Here is a 20,409-nt window from a genome sequence, read left to right as displayed (position 1 = left end):
TCGTGGCGGATATCGTTATTTTCTCACCTTCACAGATGATTTAAGCAGATATGGGTATATCTACTTAATGAAACATAAGTCTGAAACATTTGAAAAGTTCAAAGAATTTCAGAGTGAAGTGGAAAATCATCGTAACAAGAAAATAAAGTTTCTACGATCTGATCGTGGAGGAGAATATTTGAGTTACGAGTTTGGTGTACATTTGAAAAATTGTGGAATAGTTTCGCAACTCACGCCACCCGGAACACCACAACGTAATGGTGTGTCCGAACGTCGTAATCGTACTTTACTAGATATGGTGCGATCTATGATGTCTCTTATTGATTTACCGCTATCATTTTGGGGATACGCTCTAGAGACGGCCGCATTCACGTTAAATAGGGCACCATCAAAATCCGTTGAGACGACGCCTTATGAACTGTGGTTTGGCAAGAAACCAAAGTTGTCGTTTCTGAAAGTTTGGGGCTGCGATGCTTATGTGAAAAAGCTTCAACCTGATAAGCTCGAACCCAAATTGGAGAAATGTGTCTTCATAGGATATCCAAAGGAAACTATTGGATACACCTTCTATCACAGATCCGAAGGCAAGACTTTTGTTGCTAAATTCGGAAACTTTCTAGAGAAGGAGTTTCTCTCGAAAGAAGTGAATGGGAGGAAAGTAGAACTTGACGAGGTAACTGTACCTGCTCCCTTATTGGAAAGTAGTACATCACAGAAAACTGTTTCAGTGACACCTACACCAGTTAGTGAGGAAGCTAATGATAATGATCATGAAACTTCAGATCAAGATACTGCTGAACCTCGTAGATCAACTAGAGTAAGATCCGCACCAGAGTGGTACGGTAATCCTGTTCTGGAAGTCATGCTACTAGATCATGATGAACCTGCGAACTATGAAGAAGCGATGGTGAGCCCAGATTCCGCAAAGTGGCTTGAAGCCATGAAATCTGAGATGGGATCCATGTATGAGAACAAAGTATGGACTTTGGTTGACTTGCCCAATGATCGGCAAGCAATTGAGAATAAATGGATCTTCAAGAAGAAGACTGACGCTGACGGTAATATTACTGTCTACAAAGCTCGACTTGTCGCGAAAGGTTTTCGGCAAGTTCAAGGGATTGACTACGATGAGACCTTCTCACCCGTAGCGATGCTTAAGTCCGTCCGAATCATGTTAGCAATTGCCGCATTTTATGATTATGAAATTTGGCAGATGGATGTCAAAACTGCATTCCTGAATGGATTTCTGGAAGAAGAGTTGTATATGATGCAACCAGAAGGTTTTGTCGATCCAAAGGGAGCTAACAAAGTGTGCAAGCTCCAGCGATCCATTTATGGACTGGTGCAAGCCTCTCTGAGTTGGAATAAACGCTTTGATAGTGTGATCAAAGCATTTGGTTTTATACAGACTTTCGGTGAAGCCTGTATTTACAAGAAAGTGAATGGGAGCTCTGTAGCATTTCTGATATTATATGTGGATGACATATTACTGATTGGAAATGATGTAGAATTTCTGGATAGCATAAAGGGATACTTGAATAAGAGTTTTTCAATGAAAGACCTCGGTGAAGCTGCTTACATATTAGGCATAAAGATCTATAGAGATAGATCAAGACGCTTAATTGGACTTTCACAAACAACATACCTTGACAAAATTTTGAAGAAGTTCAAAATGGATCAAGCAAAGAAAGGATTCTTGCCTGTGTTACAAGGTGTGAAATTGAGTAAGACTCAATGCCCGACCACTGCAGAAGATAGAGAGAATATGAAAGATGTTCCCTATGCATCAGCGATAGGATCTATCATGTATGCAATGCTGTGTACCAGACCTGATGTGTGCCTTGCTATAAGTCTAGTAGGGAGGTACCAAAGTAATCCAGGAGTGGATCACTGGACAACGGTCAAGAACATCCTGAAATACCTGAAAAGGACTAAGGATATGCTTCTCGTATATGGAGGTGACAAAGAGCTCGTCGTAAATGGTTACGTTGATGCAAGCTTTGACACTGATCCGGACGATTCTAAATCGCAAACCGGATACGTGTTTACATTAAACGGTGGAGCTGTCAGTTGGTGCAGTTCTAAACAAAGCGTCGTAGCGGGATCTACATGTGAAGCGGAGTACATAGCTGCTTCGGAAGCGGCAAATGAAGGAGTCTGGATGAAGGAGTTCATATCCGATCTAGGTGTCATACCTAGTGCATCGGGTCCAATGAAAATCTTTTGTGACAATACTGGTGCAATTGCCTTGGCAAAGGAATCCAGATTTCACAAGAGAACCAAGCACATCAAGAGACGCTTCAATTCCATCCGGGATCTAGTCCAGGTGGGAGACATAGAGATTTGCAAGATACATACGGATCTGAATGTTGCAGACCCGTTGACTAAGCGTCTTCCACGAGCAAAACATGATCAGCACCAAGGCTCCATGGGTGTTAGAATCATTACAGTGTAATCTAGATTATTGACTCTAGTGCAAGTGGAAGACTAAAGGAAATATGCCCTAGAGGCAATAATAAAGTTATTATTTATTTCCTTATAATCATGATAAATGTTTATTATTCATGCTAGAATTGTATTAACCGGAAACATAATACATGTGTGAATACATAGACAAACAAAGTGTCACTAGTATGCCTCTACTTGACTAGCTCGTTAATCAAAGATGGTTATGTTTCCTAACCATGAACAATGAGTTGTTATTTGATTAACGAGGTCACATCATTAGTTGAATGATCTGATTGACATGACCCATTCCATTAGCTTAGCACCCGATCGTTTAGTATGTTGCTATTGCTTTCTTCATGACTTATACATGTTCCTATAACTATGAGATTATGCAACTCCCGTTTGCCAGAGGAACACTTTGGGTGCTACCAAACGTCACAACGTAACTGGGTGATTATAAAGGACCATTACAGGTGTCTCCAAAGGTAGATGTTGGGTTGGCGTATTTCGAGATTAGGATTTGTCACTCCGATTGTCGGAGAGGTATCTCTGGGCCCTCTCGGTAATGCACATCACATAAGCCTTGCAAGCATTGCAACTAATGAGTTAGTTGCGAGATGATGTATTACAGAACGAGTAAAGAGACTTGCCGGTAACGAGATTGAACTAGGTATTGGATACCGACGATCGAATCTCGGGCAAGTAACATACCGATGACAAAGGGAACAACGTATGTTGTTATGCGGTCTGACCGATAAAGATCTTCGTAGAATATGTAGGAGCCAATATGGGCATCCAGGTCCCGCTATTGGTTATTGACCGGAGACGTGTCTCGGTCATGTCTACATTGTTCTCGAACCCGTAGGGTCCGCACGCTTAAGGTTACGATGACAGTTATATTATGAGTTTATTCATTTTGATGTACCGAAGGTTGTTCGGAGTCCCGGATGTGATCACGGACATGACGAGGAGTCTCGAAATGGTCGAGACGTAAAAGATTGATATATTGGAAGCCTATGTTTGGATATCGGAAGTGTTCCGGGTGAAATCAGGGTTTTACCGGAGTACCGGGAGGTTACCGGAACCCCCCGGGAACCATATGGGCCTAGATGGGCTTTAGTGGAAAGGAGAAAGGGGCAGCCCAAGGTGGCCGCGCGCCTCCCCCTCCCCCTAGTCCTATTAGGACTAGGAGAGGTGGCCGGCCCCCCTTCTCTCTCTTTCCCCCTCGGGGAATCCTAGTCCAACTAGGATTGGGGGGGGGAGTCCTACTCCCGGAAGGAGTAGGACTCCTCCTGCGCCCTCCTCCTGGCCGGCGCCCCCCTCCCCCTTGGCTCCTTTATATACTGAGGCAGAGGCACCCCAGAAAGACACAAGTTGATCCACGTGATCTATTCCTTAGCCGTGTGCGGTGCCCCCAGCCACCATATTCCTCGATAATACTGTAGCGGAGTTTAGGCGAAGCCCTGCTGCTGTAGTGCATCAAGATCGTCACCATGCCGTCGTGCTGACGGAACTCTTCCTCGACACTTTGCTGGATCGGAGTCCGGGGATCGTCATCGAGCTGAACGTGTGCTCGAACTCGGAGGTGCCGTAGTTTCGGTACTTGATCGGTTGGATCGTGAAGACGTACAACTACTTCCTCTACGTTGCGTCAACGCTTCCGCAGTCGGTCTGCGTGGGTACGTAGACAATACTCTCCCCCTCGTTGCTATGCATCACCATGATCTTGCGTGTGCGTAGGAAATTTTTTGAAATTACTACGAAACCCAACACTGACCATCGTCCCCGTGGACTCCCCTTTCCCCATCACAATATTTTGTAGTGGTATACTTCTCACAGAGATGTAATTATTAATTAAAAATGGTGGTTTGCAGTATCGTACATCATGTTAAAACAGTATCTTGATTCTTCCTGGAAAGGGGCACTGATAAACAAAATAACTCAAGCAGTTTGGAAGTGATGTGTTAGTTGGTGCAGTCTAACTCTGAACTTTATTCTAACTTTCATTTTCTTACTGAATATAACTTCCCACTCACGCAGCCATCTGAAGGTATTCTTTGATGCAACCTATTTTTTAGAAAAGGAGGATGATCCCCGGCCTCTGCATCTGGGCGATGCATACGACCACTTTATTAATTATGGATGTGCCTTTTATGAATGACAGGAGTATTTTGATGTTTACATGTCACTTTTTTCTTTACTCTGCAGTTTCCTTTCTATGAGTTTCATGTGTTAATATACAGTGTACTTGGCTTCAACATGTATGCATGCCACTACTGACTCTCCTACTTATAGTGATGTCAAATGTTAGGATAATGAAGGAAGGTAAAGATATTTTTCCCTGCCATGGCTGTGTACACAGTGTCCGATAGTATTTCCATGTATCCCTATTTCTCGAACAGCTTTATGTTTTAAAGGTAATAAAACCTTATTTATTACACAAATGCCAATTTATGCATTGAGGAATAGCATAATGAATTGAATATGAAATGTTTGGTTCACACTCGATATATTGGTGGGCGAGAATGTAGATATAAATGGTTATGCATAGTATAAAATTTAAAATTCTAGACAAGTCCAGATCTCGGTTCTTCTCCTTTTCTCATTGTGTCTCAACTCTCAACTACAAATTCTTCTGCATATGAATGTATGAACCTTGAGAGTTGAGGTACTTTTTTTGCAAGCTTGGCACCACCTTGATGATTCCATTTTTGTAAAGATAATCACCCATTCGTGGATTACTTTGTTAGTTTTTTCTGCAGAGTTATGCTATCCACATATGTTTACAAGGTGAAGCCTTACGACTCTATCATGACTAATGCCATTTGTATGACATTTTTTACCTCATGCGAGATGGATACAAGTAAATGTACATGGGAGCCCGAGCTCTAATGGATATTGCGCATGGTCAAGACTTGGGTTTATATGGTATACCAAGGTGGTGATGTTTCTGTTGTAGCTTGAAAGTTTTTTCCCTTGCGATCCCACAGACTTGGTATCTTATAGTGAAGCTTTAAACCAGTTGGTTCCATGGGTGATGACAATATAATCCTACATTCTGATTGTTCATGTATAGTCCAAACTTTGAACGAAATAAGTAGAAGGATCAATATTACTTACCTATGTACCACTATAGTCATGTATCATTCCAAAGATCGTTGTCAAACCAAAATCATTTTCAAATTATTCTGTAAATCTTTTTAGGACACTCAGTTTGCATAGTAAAACATCAATTTTAGGCAATATTTTCCCGCAACAACGTGCAGGGAATCATCTAATATACTCAACATCATAACCTGCCATCCAGGTTTCGGACAATTATAACCATATTAGAGAGGGAAGCGATACTTAATCGCAGTCCAGCTACTAATTATGTAAACATAGAGTTACCGTTGCTATTGCACTATACTAATGTGGCTAGTCTCTCGTGTTATTTACGCTTTCACTCTTCTTTTCTTTCTTTTTTCTTTTCATAAATAACTTCCGATCTATTCATCAAGCATCATGGTAGTACAAAGGACACGAGAAGTAAAACAAAATTAGATCCTAAGATCACCTAGCGACAACTACAAACACTGGAGCAAGCCGAAGGTGTGCCGTCATCATCGCCCCTCCCTCACTGGAGTCGGCCAAACCATGTTGTAGTAGACAACTAAGAAGTCGTCGTGCTAAGGCCCCAAAGGACCAGCACACCGAAACAACAATCGCTGCCGATGAAGAGAAATGTAGATAAAAAGGATCCAATCAGTACACACATGAACGCAGAAGGATGAAGACCGGATCCACCGAAGACAAAAACCGACCAATTCACATGAGATATGCCGGAGATACACCCCACATGCCCTTGACCGATGCAAGACACATCATTGGAACGAGGGCTAGGCGGGGAGAATCTGATTTCATCTTCAAGAAGTCATTGTCGCCGTCTCGCCTTTCATGAAATTCCAATATACAGTGACAATGTGATAACGGAGATTACTAATTAGTACCATCGCATACAAATTTTGTTGGCAGAAAATGTATACTATTTTTCTGAACAGAACTAGTATGTATTGGAGGCCTTTTTCATTTAGAAAATGTTTTTTTCAAATTGTTTGAATTGCTTACCACATGTATCATATGGTTTTAAAAATGGTTTATCTATGTCACATCTAGATATGCTATAGTTATTGCATATTTAAGTGACTCAATCAAATTAGAAAGAAAAAGAAAATAGACTAATGAAAATGCTTACACGAATCTTCACGTAAAATCAATGATGTAGGAGTTAGATGTGCAATACTCAGAGCACATCTTTAGCAAAACTGTTTTAGAAAATGTTTCTGTTTTGACAATTTTGACGAAAATAGTGGAGTAGAAAGGAATTTTTGTATTGGGAAAATGATGGCACGGCACCGCAGGGCACCCAATGAGACCGCGCGGCGCAGCGGAACGAGGCCATAAAACCCCAGCGGCACGGCCCACCACGGGGTCGCCGCCCACATAGGCAACAGCCAGCCCTCCCCCCACACGCCCCCTTCCTTCCCAACTCCTCTCTCCCCACGCCTAAACCACACCGAATCCAAACCCTACGCCCTCGCCTCCGCCGCCGGCCCCGCGCCCCCCCCCCCCCGCCCCGCCTCTCGCTGATCGCCGGCCTCCTCCCCGTCCCCAGCCCCCCGCGCCGCCGCGCCGCGCCGTTCCTGTGGCCGGCAGGGCAGCGCGGCCGCCGGCATCTAGGCGCCACCCCCCGCGGCCGGCCGCCCCCTTTGATGTCTCCCACCCGCCGCCTCGGCTCCCTCTGCTCCCAGGCGGCTCCCCGCGCGGTCAGCTCCACCCCCACACCCGCCCAGTGCACGGTCCCCTCGCCGCAGCGGAGATGAGCGGCGCCGACAAGGTATAATACATCGCATCCATACATCCGCCCATCCGGGCGTTCGTGCGCATTCACATCGATTAATCGCGTGATTTAATTAATCCTCGATGCTGCCGCCGTGCTCGGCCGCCGCATTAATTACGGCGGGGGCGGGTTCTAGTTGGGTGGCCTGAGTGAATTGATGCGGTTTTGCCGTTTTGGAGCACTGTCTAGCCTGGCTGATGTGATGCTACCGTGTGTGTCAAGCATGCTTGCGGCACTAGATGCCGAAGCACTGATGATGTAGGCTTATTTGGTGGTTACCTAGATGATCAGTGCTTTTAAGTGTTGTTGCTTGGAGTCGTGCGGAGTACACATTATGGAAGTGTGTATGATCAGATGGGATCCAGAGTTGAGTTTCCTTAGGCCAGACGGCCAGCGTGAAAGTTGTATAGAAGCGGTTAAAGATACACCTTTTCTAGCAATTTAACACTGATATCTTGATATAGTGGTTGTTTGGACGCGACGCAAGCCGCTTTAGTACAAAATTTTCAGGTGTGGTTAAAGATACACTTTTTCTAGCAATTTAACACTGATATCTTGCTATAGTGGTTGTTTGGACGCGACGCAAGCCGCTTTAGTACAAGTTTTTCAGGTAGTCATTTGTTCTCATCATAGTTTCTTCTGTAATGCAGGTTGTGTTGTTTGGGTCCTTCACGGAGGATGAGACTAAGTTGTTCCAGGGGCAGCCTGCTAAAAGTGAGGAGAAATCATGGGAACTGCCTGAGATCCAGTTTGGTTCACTGAATTTTTCTGTGCTAAGTTTAGAGAAAGCATCGAATGCTATCACTGAAGGCTCTGCTCATTCTCCAAAGCCAACTTATGGCCATACAAAGGATCACGCTGGCAGTAATAAGAAGGAAACTGTAACATCTACCTTACCAAATGGTGGACCAGTGCTGTTCAATGGATTTCCTGCCGAAGTTTCTCCTAATAATGGTATTCTCAAGAATGTGAAGTCTGAAGCTTCGGTCCCTTCAGCTGGGCCTGTCAGCAATTTAAAGGAGAACAAAGCAACGGTTGCTTTAGCTGGCCCTGTAAACAATGTAAAGAAGACTGAAGCTCAAGTTCCTTCAGCTCGTCCTGTCAACGATGTAAAGAAGAATGAAGCTCTGGCTCTTTCACCTGGGCCGATCAACAATGTAAAGAAGGACGCTACAGTTCCTTCAGCTGGGCCTGTCAACAATGTAAAGAAGGACGCTGCAGTTCCTTCAGCTGGGCCTGTCAACAATGTAAAGAAGGCTAAAGCCACGGCTCCTTCAGCTGGGCCTGCCAACAATGTGAAGAAGGCTGAAGCCACGCCCCCTTCAGCTGTGTCTGCCAACAATGTGAAGAAGGCTGAACCTACAGTTCCTTCAGCTAGGCCTGTCAACAATGTGAAGAAGGCTGAAGCTACGATTCCTTCACCTGTGCCTGTCAACAATGTGAAGAAGGCTGAAGCTACGGTTCCTTCACCCGGGCCTGTCAACAATGTGAAGAAGGCTGAAGCTACGGTCCCTTCACCCAGGCCTGTCAACAATGAGAAGAAGGCTGAAGCTACAGTTCCTTCACCTGGCCCTGCTAACACTGTAAAGAAGACTGAATCTGTGGTTCCTTCAGTTGCGCCTATCAAGAGCATTAGCAGTTCAACACCAATTGAAGGGCCAGGGCCGCACCATGATGGTCTCAGATGTACAGAAAGCAGCAGTTCAGCTATGTTAGTAACTGAGAATGGAAGCACAGGTGCTGATGCACCTATTATTGCAGCTCCAGCAGATGATTCCGTCACAATTTTAAATAAGGAAGACTATCAGAATAAGCCGTTGCTTCCTCATGGTTTGAAGAATACAGGAAATATATGCTTCCTGAATGCAACTTTGCAGGCTTTCCTTTCATGCTTCCCTTTTGTTCAGCTTGTACAAGGCCTGAGGAACCGGAGTATACCTAAGGTACTACTACCTAAATTAATCAGTTCAATGTCCTCTCTGCTGATTTCATTGGCTTTTGTTCTGACTACTGCTAATTTTAGGCTGGCTACCCTACTCTGAGTGCATTCATTGAGCTCGTCTCTCAGTTTGATGTACTTGACGAGTCTACTATGAAAGACGAGAGGTTTGCTTTAGTCGCTGCAAAAGTAATCAATCCTACCATGTTCGATCAAGTTCTGAGAAATTTTACTCCAGATGTACCGGCTGGAACATCTGCTCGGCCAAGGTAAGTTGACGCTGTTCTTGGTTATTAATTTTTGAAGTGAAATTAATGAAATGTGATGCTAATTTTGGGCTGTCATAGGCACTACTTGAGAATAGCATTCTTTTTTCCTGTTTGTGCTTATTTTTGCCTTTTTGGCATCTTTTTGTATAGCAAGACATGGATCCCATCAGTATCATAATATATCCTGTTTGTCCTTTACTAGAATCCTAATTTGACATTGAAACTATAACTAATGCTTATGAGCATGATGAACTTCACTAGAATCAGAAGCTTCCCAGTAATATCTTATTCTTGAAACTTATGGAACATTGAACTGAGATAGATGCCATCTTAGGCTCTTAGCTTGAAATTGGTTCAAACAATATATTTTGCTGTATTGAATGCATGGACATTATGCATGCTGGTCTGATTTTGTGTTACTGTAAATATCATGTGTTAAAATTTATTTTCCTAGTAACATGGCTTCTTAATTCAGTTTATGATGCTTTGCATTTCTGCAGACAAGAAGATGCCCAAGAGTTCCTAAGTTTTGCCATGGATAGAATGCATGATGAACTGTTGAGGCTTAATGGCAATGGTTCAAATTCAAAGGAAGGTATGGTTGTTTCTTCTGATGATGACGATGCCTGGGAGACTGTAGGTAGGAAGAACAAATCTGCAATCATGAGGACACAGAGTTTTGTTCCCTCCGATCTAAGTGCTATTTTTGGAGGCAAGCTACAAAGTGTAGTGAAAGCTGCAGGTAACTGTTTCTTGTGCTGAGAAATTTCAGTTCTTTCCTTTTAACTCTGATCTATCAACTAGATGCCCTTTTGGGAAGGTTTTATCTCCTGATTCTAGCTATATTTGTGCTCGTGTAAAGTTTTCCCTGGAAATACTAGTAACTTAGCTTGTAATAGAAACGATGTTCCCTAAACATGCAGAAGTGCTGTCAAGGAAAAGACATTTTTGCTTATCCTTGAACTTTAAATAAAAACACGTCAACTGTTCATTTGTGCAAAGAAGTTTCTTATCATTGTTGTCAGAAATCCTGCATTAGATTTGTGTCGGTTATCTGAAGCAAATTCTCACTGTAAATTGAAATCATTAGCGTTGTTTGGTAAAAAATGAGGGAGTTTCAGTTATGAAGTTTCTTACCCTCATTTTGTATCTTCTTTTCGGATCCATTCATTATAGGTAACAAAGCATCAGCAACCGTTCAGCCTTTCCTGCTGCTCCATCTTGATATATTTCCAGATGCTGTTCAAACGCTTGACGATGCACTTCATCTGTTTTCCACCCCTGAATCTTTGGAAGGATACAGAACAACTGCTGGAAAGGTTCTTACTGAAATCTGTGCTCAGTAGTTTTGACTCCTGAATTTTGCAATTACTTAGCTCGTCAGAGAATTTGCTTACATTATTTCAGAATTATATTACATATAAGGGACATCATGCATTCTGCATTAGCGCCATTCATCTCTGATGCATTATATTATAAACTACTCCCTCCATTCCTAAATATAAGACCTTTTAGAGATTCCACTATGAACTAGTACATACGGATGTATATAGACATACACCCTCCGTCTGAAAATACTCGTCATCAAAATGGATAAAAAAAGATGTATCTAGAACTAAAATACATCTAGATACATCTCCTTTTATTCATTTTGATGGCAAGTATTTCCGGACGGAGGGAGTACTTTATAGTGTAGATTCACTCATTTTGCACCGTACATAGTCTATAGTGGAATCCCTGAAAGGTCTTATATTTAGGAACAGAGGGAGTACCTGATTAGTTGGTTGGTTGCCTTCTTTGATCTAGATCTTAGTACTCTGTTGATACCGCTATAATCTGAAACTAGGTTGTTGAACTATACCTATGTACTGTACACCTCAGTGCAACAGTATGGTTCTCTTCACAATTATCCTTTTGAAATTAGCTATAATATTGACTGATGAAACTTGATCTTGCAGGCCGGAGTGGTGACAGCTAGGAAATCATTCAAGATACATGAACTTTCAAAGATAATGATACTGCACTTGAAGAGGTTCAGTTATGGAAATCGTGGGTGTACTAAACTGTACAAGCCACTCCACTTCCCTCTTGAACTGGTCCTCAATCGGGATCTGCTGAGCTCACCATCATCAGAGGTGATAATTTCCTTGACACTCAATTTTATTATTGCCAATATAGTTGGTATATCTACTATTTGGTCAATTATGCTTTTATCATCTTGTCTTCTTTATCCTTGATGAGTGTGTGGGATTAGACTTCTTTATAAGTTTGTACAGCCCTTTGTAAAATCAGATGTAACAGCTGTTTCTTGGTTATTACACATTGATTACTTCATCTAACATCTCGCCTTTGGTTGAGTGCAGGGTAGAAGATACGGGCTCGTTGCAACCATCACTCATCACGGGAGCGGCCCGTCCAGGGGCCATTACACCGCTGATGCAAAGCGTGACGGTGGGCAGTGGCTTCGGTTCGATGACGGCCATGTCATGCCCATCAACGTGAACAAGGTCTTGCATAACCCAGCGTATATCCTGTTCTACAAGCAAGTTTAAGTCTGGTGTTACCATGCGGTTGATCGCACCCTTCCTCTCATTGCTGGAACAGTGAGTTATACTGTCTAACTATGGTTGTGTTAAATGGTAGCTGCCGTGTAACCGCAGAATCGAGTGTGTCAAGTACCCTGGTTGCGTGACCCTATTTATATATATGCCTGGTAACGTAGTGATGAGGGGGGTGGGCATTCCCGCTCAGCCCATTTTTGAGGTCCTGTAAAATGCACCTGCTCATCTTGGTAACCATGAGGTTGCTATTCATCCTTTGTGCTCGTGTTATGGCGATGTGATGTGTGCACTTCTTTACATTTTAGGCGACCTAATTGAAAGTGGCCAGTCTTCGGCTGCCTCACTCACGATTGGATGACCGACCATGCGCCATTTCTTCTTGAAATGCCGGCATCTGGGTTTTGTCGATCTCAAAGCTTTAGCAACCAAAGAGAGCCATTTCTTCTCGAAAAGCCGGTATCTGGTTTTTGTTGATCTCATACCTTTTAGCAACCAAAGAGAAAGAACAGTTGCAAGAGTCACTGGTCAATTTGGCAAAGCTTGAAAGCATTTCCATTTCAAGGTGTTGAATCCTGGTCATCAGTTCTTCCAGCAGCCAAACGTCAGTGCTTTATTATTTGACGTATGGCATGTATAGAAGACTTTGAACAACGACCTCTCTCCATACGTGCAGACCACTAACCCATTCAAACTAGTATCCACTTGCGCTGTGCTCGGCTGGGTGGCTTGACCTTGGTACTACCTGACAGTTGATATCTCGTGACGGCCAGTGTTCTCCTTCCTGCTGCTTATTGCTTTCCTTCCACTTCAGACAACCATACGTTGACACATGCACTCTTGCAGCATCTTAACTTGTAAGCCAAGGCATTGTACAATGCAAGGCGTTCAGTGGAGGTGCTTAGATAAATAAACCACTGTTTCTTTGAGCACCGGTGCTTATTTGCATAGAATAGACGATTAATTAGACGTCTCATGTAAAATTAGGCACTGGTGCCAGAAAAATCAGGTTTACAAGGCCTAATGGTGGCAGATGATCAAGTAGCATGCCTGTATTTCCAAGTTCCGATGCGTGTGATGAACCGCTCAGTCAGAAAGAGAGGCACGGAGAATGCAGAGCCCTGTTTGTTTCAGCTTCAATTGGCTTCAAATCATATGCGGGTTCGCTTCGCAACTGAAGTAAACTTGGACATGCTTCAGGCAATTGCACCGAGAATGGTCCGAATCCAGATTGATTTTTCCTACTAGAATCTTCTCTCTAAAGCTGAAACAAACAAGGCCTCTGTACCGGAGATCAATCTAAAAGCAGCTTCTTGTTTGCCCTCTACTACCTGTTGTACACAGGTATCTTGCTCAACAAAGGTGTTTTCCTCTTATGCGCAGAGGACAGAGCGATCTCTGCCGGATACCTTCTTGATCAATCCACTTCCAATTTAAGCTCTTGATGGCCAAATCGGACCAAGGGATCTCCCTCGGAAACCTTCTTGATCAATCACTTCCATGCTAAGCTCTCCATGACAAAATCAGACAGTGATCTCTCTCCTTCTATTTTAAGCCCTTCATGGCAATCACAGACAGTGAAGAATCATGCACAAAATCAGGAAAAAAACACAGTGGAAGCAAAGCCAAAAGAGAGAAGCACTTGAGAAAAGGTCCAGCGTTGGACCTGATTACCATCTCATCATATTACACATGATCTTTTTTTTTTTGGCTTTTGTTCTTGACCCATTTCTGGACACGGGAGGAGGGAAGGGAGATCACTAGCTAGCAAGCAGGGGCCTGCAGTTTGTTTTCCCCTTCATTTTTCAGCTGTATACACAGATGCAGGGAGAGACTAGACTGAACCCGACTGAACTGAACTCAAGGTTACACTACACAGCAGCAGCGGCGGCGGCCAAGGGCCGGCCCGTTTAGCTTCTAGCGCGGCTGGTGGATGGCGCGGCGGGCGCCGCCGCCGGCCCTGGGGCCGACGTGCTGCGCCGGCTTCTCGGCGTGCCTCATCGGCGCCCAGGCTGGCGCCGGGCCGCCGCCCCTCGGCGAGTTCACGCTCAGCGTCTTCAGCACCGCGTCCATGTCGCCGCCGAACCCTGCAAATTCAGAGCGATCAAGTTCGCTGGTCAGCTTCCGGCTGCTGCTATACTACCTCTGCCCCGGTGAGGAGGAGGAGATGGACAGACGGTGGGAGGTGTACCGTACCTGCTGGTTTGTAGTGGTAGAAGTCGGGCTGGGGCTGGGGCGACGGCGGGGAGTAGAAGAGGTCGTCGGCGTCGAGCAGGTCGACGGAGTCGTCGGGGAGGAGGGCGGCGACGTCGTCCACGTCGACGTCGTCGGCGAGGTCCTCGTAGAGCTGGTGCTGGCGGAACCAGTGGTCGCGGAACCAGGCGGTGGTCTTGACCAGCTCCCACCACTCGGGCGAGTAGTCCTCCACCTTCTTGAACGCCGCCGGGATGAACATGGGCGCGTCCGGGTTCAGCGCCGACATCGCCATGGTGCTCATGATCACCTCACTACACGCAGAAGCAAACCAATCAGCTTCCGATCATCATATCGATCGGTACTGTAACCACGCCATGGCCACCACAGATCTGTGCATCGCGGCCAATTCCCGGCGTTCTTGCTTACCTTTTCTCTGCCGTTCGTCGGTCGTCGGGGCGGACGAAATATCTCTCGTGGTTATCTGGGTGGAGACGGGTGGGATTTCTGGGGTGTTTCGCCGTGCCCGTGCCGGGTGGGGGGGAGGGGGTGTTTATAGGGGGCGGGGGGGAGTGCGGTGGGTCGGGTCGGGGTGGGGGCGGCTCCGGGGTGGGTGTGTGTGGGGGGGACGGCGACGGGTCGGCCTGGCTTCTTCCGTGACGCGGTGGGGCGCGGCCAATGGGGAGGAGACCTCTGGCGCCGCGGTGTACACTGCGCTTTGCCGTGCGCGGCGCGGGGTGGATTTTCTGTGGGCGCCGCGGCGGTGGAGCGCTGATGGGTTTGGTTTGGTTTGGCTGGAACGGCCGGAAGCTTCTGCCTTCCCGCGGACGGTTGCTTGGTTGGTTTGGGGCCGAGTCAAACGCACCCGACCTGCCTGTCGGTCGTAATTCGCGAACCATTTTTTATGTACGCATCGCAACCTTTTGGAAATTTAATCGGGCAACCCCGTGGAGCACGCACTGGCCCACCGCTTGATGTGAACGCATGCAGACGAGGGGTTCGGCGGATTTTTCCAAGGGCAAGCGCCATGAGCACGACCTTTGTTATTGTGTATGTGCGTTCGTTCGTACGTATGCTTTAAAATAAGGATATTACTATATGCTTATATGAGCTAGCATCAGGAGCAAAACCACGGATGAATAGTCACGTTAGATCGGGCGCTTTCACGTACGAACAAATGCGTCGCGATCCAGAACCGGAACCAGTTGAGGGCGGGCGGTGGCGTCGTCGACGGAAAGCTAGGAAAAAGTAGTGGACACGGTCGCATGGCGCATGAACCACACACTGCCTCACGGTTCACCGGTGCCGGGGGGAAAAGGAGGAGCAGTTACTGATCTCGACAGCTATGTGAGCTGAGCTGATGAGCATCAGTGGGCCAAATTACGATCAGGTTACACGATCTTAAGGAGGACACGTTGGCATCCTCCTCCTGGCTGAGCATGCCAAGTCACTGTCGTGATCGTCTCAAAAAATTCCAGAGCCGATGCATATCTGGAAGAAGGGTGTCTCAGAAATATCTCGGAGGAGGAAGTAAACGTGAACGCATGGTACCATTTCGATGTGAACGTACACCGAGGGGACCGACCGACTTTTGCTATGAAGGATTCGGGAGAGCAACTAGTGTGAAATATGTTCTTCAAGTACGAGCCATGTAGTCTAGTTGGCCGGTCATATATTCTAGATATCATGAACTTGCTTTTTTAGAAAATTTTGTTGTGTGGACACAATGTCTCGTCTATTGGGTGACCAAATTTGATATCTGCGAAACCAAAAAGAGAAATTTTAGATATCGATAATATTGTAAGGACATTTAGACGTTGTAAGTGAAATTTGATTTGTTTATTTAGAGAATAGGCACAATTTGAGTCTGACTTTGAATTAATAAAGTCATCAACTGGCCATGATTACAATCATGAACAAAAACAGAAAAAAGAGACGGCAACACGACTGATACAAAGATGATGAAGAAAGAGCTCACAAAGCAACAAATGCTACAAGCTCGGAGAATAGGAAGACAAAAAAAACGAAGGTTGGAGACATCAATGCCCTGTTCCGCGAACACCACATAGGAGAAGAGGAACATGCCAGCTCGAAAGGCGAAAGCCCGCGAGCAAAATAAGGGCATGCAGTCGTCAAAACAACTGAGGTCATTGCACGAAACAATCGTTCGTTCCATTACGGGAGGAGGCTCCAACCTTCTTGCCTCGGCTCGAAAGGCGTGGCACCGTTGATAGATGGAGCTGCCCACCCTAGTGCCGCCACCCAACAGAGTAGGATTTTCACCCGGAAGACTTACAAGGGACGAGTGAGGGGAGTATAAGACCACAACAGGGCCTCCATGGAGGAAGACAACTAAAAGGATCGAGATGGATCCAGAGATGGGTGAATAAGTACAATTAAATTTAATTTGATTATTAGAAAGTCTAGGAAATGTAGAATATAAATGTGAGCCTAGCGATTGCTTCGGTGAGATAACCAATGCAATACAATGTGTTCAACTAGATATACTGAATGCAAAGGCTAAGTGGCCCAAGTAAATCGCAAGTAGGGGGTAGAGAGATAACTCAAGATACAAAGATGAGAATGTTCCTCGAAGTTAACTTGGAGGAAAGCTAGCCGCCCTTGGAGGGATGACTCTTACCATGAAGACACACCAACACCACGAATGCTCATCCTCTTATCCTTGAGATATCGCAAAGAAAACGATTATTGACGATACAACATAATTGAAAATCTATCTGTCTCAGCTAACCTCATCATGCATGATATTTCTCTCCGGAGAAATGAATACCACTTGTAGAACGGAGTTGCTATTCCTTCGAAAGGAATCATGTTAAACTCCCGTTAGAAGGAGTACATGCGTACTTCCTCAAATCACTACATTCATGTCTCTGAAAATAATTTCAATGCATATTCATATGATTACATTCGCAATGCACAGGTGACCTCCATAGGACAACAAAGAAAATTGTTTCTTGCTCAATCCAGAAAAATGAGGTCTCCACTTCCCAGACAAGTGTGCGTAGTGAAAACTAACTAACCCTTCTTGAAGGAACAATCTCAGGGATTTCCTTCGCTAATCATGAGCCATGAGATGTATATTGTTGTTGCTATTTGCCCCTCATTTGTCTGTTTCTTTTGTTTGTTTGACTCGTTTTGTTGCCGTCTGTTGTGTTTTTGTTTCGTACGATGAACAACTCACTCAGAGTTGTTGTTTCGTCTTTCTTTTTTGGCTGAGTGTTTTTGTTTTGGACCATGTTTCCCCTCTATTCTCTCTCGTCTAAATCTATGTTGCCTGTCAGCATGTAATTTAATCTGAAGAAAATTTCCTTCCAACATCCTAGGTTGCGAAAGAAATGGACTTCGAACTTTTATCTATTTTTGGCATAAGCCCCTTCAAACCTTTCGGTCTCCCGCTCCACTCCCGACATTTTGGCACGTGCCCACAATCTCCACAATCGTGATTGTACCCGTTGAATGTGGAACGTCCATCGCTTGAGGACCATCGATTTCGGCGAAGTGGTTAAGCCTTCGGCTATAAATACCCCTCCATCCTCCTCCTCAGTTCATCTGCCTTTTTCCTTCGAGTCCGTATTCCATCCTATAGTCCAAGCCCGCGCCCGAAGCCACTCCGGCGAGGAGCTATGCCGTGAAACTCGGTGGGAACTTGCCGCATTTGTCCACGCTGCTGCGGCAATCTTCTTCACTACATCACCGTAGTTGATGTTGGAAATATGCCCTAGAGGCCATAACAAAGTGGTTATTATTATATTTCCTTAATCATGATAAAGGTTTATTATTCATGCTAGAATTGTATTGACCGGAAACTTAAATACATGTGTGGATACATAAACAAATACCGTGTCCCTAGTAAGCCTCTATTAGACTAGCTCGTTGATCAAAAGATGGTTAAGGTTTCTTAACTAGAGACATGTGTTGTCACTTGATAACGAGATCACACCATTAGGAGAATGATGTGATGGACAAAACACATCCGTTAGCTTGCATATGATCGTTCAGTTTATTGCTACTGCTTTCTTAAGGGTGTGTTTGGTTCGGGAATGAAGTGTAATGGAATGTCATGGTTCTGTTCCATAGGAATGGAATGGTTCCATCTCCGTGTTTGGTATAATAATGTAGTGGAATGGAATGGTTACGTCTCCATGTTTGGTTGGTGGAATGGTATGGAATGAAAATTGTTCAAATTGGTGTTTGCTTTTCTGGTATCATATGCAACATTGATAGTATGTTCCCGAGCTTTCTTTTCTAATTCAAAAATAACATTTGATTTGTATTTTCATCATCGAGGAAAACAAGTCAGGTGCCTCCACCAAAGTGAAAACATCCCTGGATTCTCCTATCTCGCCTCGCCCGACATACATGGAGATCACACCATTCTGGACATTCACATCAGAACCACATCTAGTTTTGAGGATCGGTGCTTACATGGATTAGCCAATTGAACCTTCCTGAATTCTTCTACGCCGCCACCATCGCTCGCCATGGCTGCCGCCTGGAATCAGGCGCCCTTCTTCCTGGCCTTGGACATGGGCCCGTGTAGGATCCAAAGTATGTCTAGAGGGGGGGGGGTGATTAGACTACTTGAGCAAATAAAAATCTAGCCTTTTCCCAATTTTAAGTCTTGGCAGATTTTAGAAACTTGGCACAAGTCAAGCAATCAACCTACACATGCAATTCTAAGAGGTATAGCAGCGGAATGTAAATCATTACATATGGAGGTAAAGGGGAGGAGTTTAGAGGGAGCAAACGCAATGTAAACACAGAGATTTTTGGCGTGGTTCTGATGGGTGGTGCTATCGTACATCCACGTTGATGGAGACTTCAACCCACGAAGGGTAACGGTTGCGCGAGTTCACGGAGGGCTCCACCCACGAAGGGTCCACGAAGAAGCAACCTTGTCTATCCCACCATGGCCATCGCCCACGAAGGACTGGCCTCACTAGGGTAGATCTTCATGAAGTAGGCGATCTTCTTGCCCTTACAAACTCCTTGCTTCAACTCCATAATCTTGACGATGGCTCCCAAGTGACACCTAACCAATCTAGGAGACACCACTCTCCAAAAGGTAATAGATGGTGTGCTGATGATGAACTCCTTGCTCTTGTGCTTCAAATGATAGTCTCCCCAACACTCAACTCTCTCTCACAGATTTGGATATGGTGGAAAGATGATTTGAGTGGAAAGCAACTTGGGGAAGGCTAGAGATCAAGATTCTTGTGGTTCGATTGGAATATCTTGGTCTCAACACATGAGTAGGTAGTTCTCTCTCAGAAAATGAATGTTGGAAGTGTATGCATGTTCTGATGGCTCTCCCCATGAATGGAGGAAGGGTGGAGGGGTATATATAGCCTCCACACAAAATTTAACCGTTACACACAATTTACCAAACTTGGTGGGACCAAATAGTGAAACTCGGTTAGACCGATTCAATTCAAAATGTGAACGTTAGGCTTTTCGGTGGGACTGACATGATCAACTCGGTGGGACCGATGTGCTAGGGTTAGGGCATAACCTGATCTCTGTGAGACCGATCACATGAACTCGGTGAGACCGATTTCAGTAATAGGCAAACAGAGAGTTGGTCAGGCAAACTCGGTGGGACCGATCGCTCATTTCGGTAAGACCGAAATATTACGAAAAGGAAACAGAGAGTTTGCATTGCGAACTCTGTGGGACCGATCGCTCATTTCGGTTAGATCGAAACGTTACGAAGGAAAACATAGAGTTTGCAATCCCATCTCGGTGAGACTGAGATCCCTATCGGTGAGACCGAGCTGATTAGGGTTTTCGGCTATGGCTATGTCAATTGAACTCGGTGGCGCCGGGTAGATCAAATCGGAGGGGCCGAGTTTGACTTTAGGTTTAGGACATATGTGGAATTGAGAAAGTGGTTGAGGGCTTTTGGAGCATATTACTAAGCATTTTGAGCAAGCAATCCATTAAGCAACACCTCATCCCCTTTTAGTAGTATTGGCTTTTCTTATGGAATCAATGTGATCTTGGATCACTAAAATGAAAATGTAGAGTCTTGTGCTTTTGCCAATATGTGTCCTTAGTATTTTGAGGGGTCCACATCTCTAGCCCATGCCAAGCCAATCAATG

General features: G+C 44.9%; 2 protein-coding genes across 2 annotated transcripts; one reads left to right on the top strand and one right to left on the bottom strand.

Moving 5' to 3' along the window:
- Positions 1–6,924: 6,924 nt before the first annotated feature.
- LOC125535846 (ubiquitin carboxyl-terminal hydrolase 24) lies at positions 6,925–12,348 on the top strand. The gene is made up of 7 exons (XM_048698914.1): positions 6,925–7,324; positions 7,978–9,270; positions 9,351–9,535; positions 10,036–10,277; positions 10,712–10,854; positions 11,494–11,670; positions 11,899–12,348. The coding sequence occupies exons 1-7, from the start codon at positions 7,307–7,309 to the stop codon at positions 12,085–12,087; spliced, it is 2,247 nt and encodes a 748-aa protein (XP_048554871.1). The 5' UTR covers positions 6,925–7,306; the 3' UTR covers positions 12,088–12,348.
- A 1,387-nt stretch (positions 12,349–13,735) lies between these two features.
- LOC125535847 (protein EARLY RESPONSIVE TO DEHYDRATION 15-like) lies at positions 13,736–14,874 on the bottom strand. The gene is made up of 3 exons (XM_048698915.1): positions 14,716–14,874; positions 14,290–14,600; positions 13,736–14,180 (listed from the first exon to the last, which is right to left on the bottom strand). Exons 2-3 carry the CDS (start codon positions 14,588–14,590, stop codon positions 14,011–14,013), a joined length of 471 nt encoding a protein of 156 aa, XP_048554872.1. The 5' UTR covers positions 14,591–14,600; positions 14,716–14,874; the 3' UTR covers positions 13,736–14,010.
- Between the last annotated feature and the right edge of the window lie 5,535 nt (positions 14,875–20,409).

This window comes from Triticum urartu, chromosome 2 (genome assembly GCF_003073215.2).
Source record: "Triticum urartu cultivar G1812 chromosome 2, Tu2.1, whole genome shotgun sequence".
Taxonomy (NCBI): domain Eukaryota; kingdom Viridiplantae; phylum Streptophyta; class Magnoliopsida; order Poales; family Poaceae; genus Triticum; species Triticum urartu.
The sequence above is the reverse complement of the archived record's forward strand: the minus strand, read 5'-3'. Positions and strand labels throughout refer to the sequence as shown.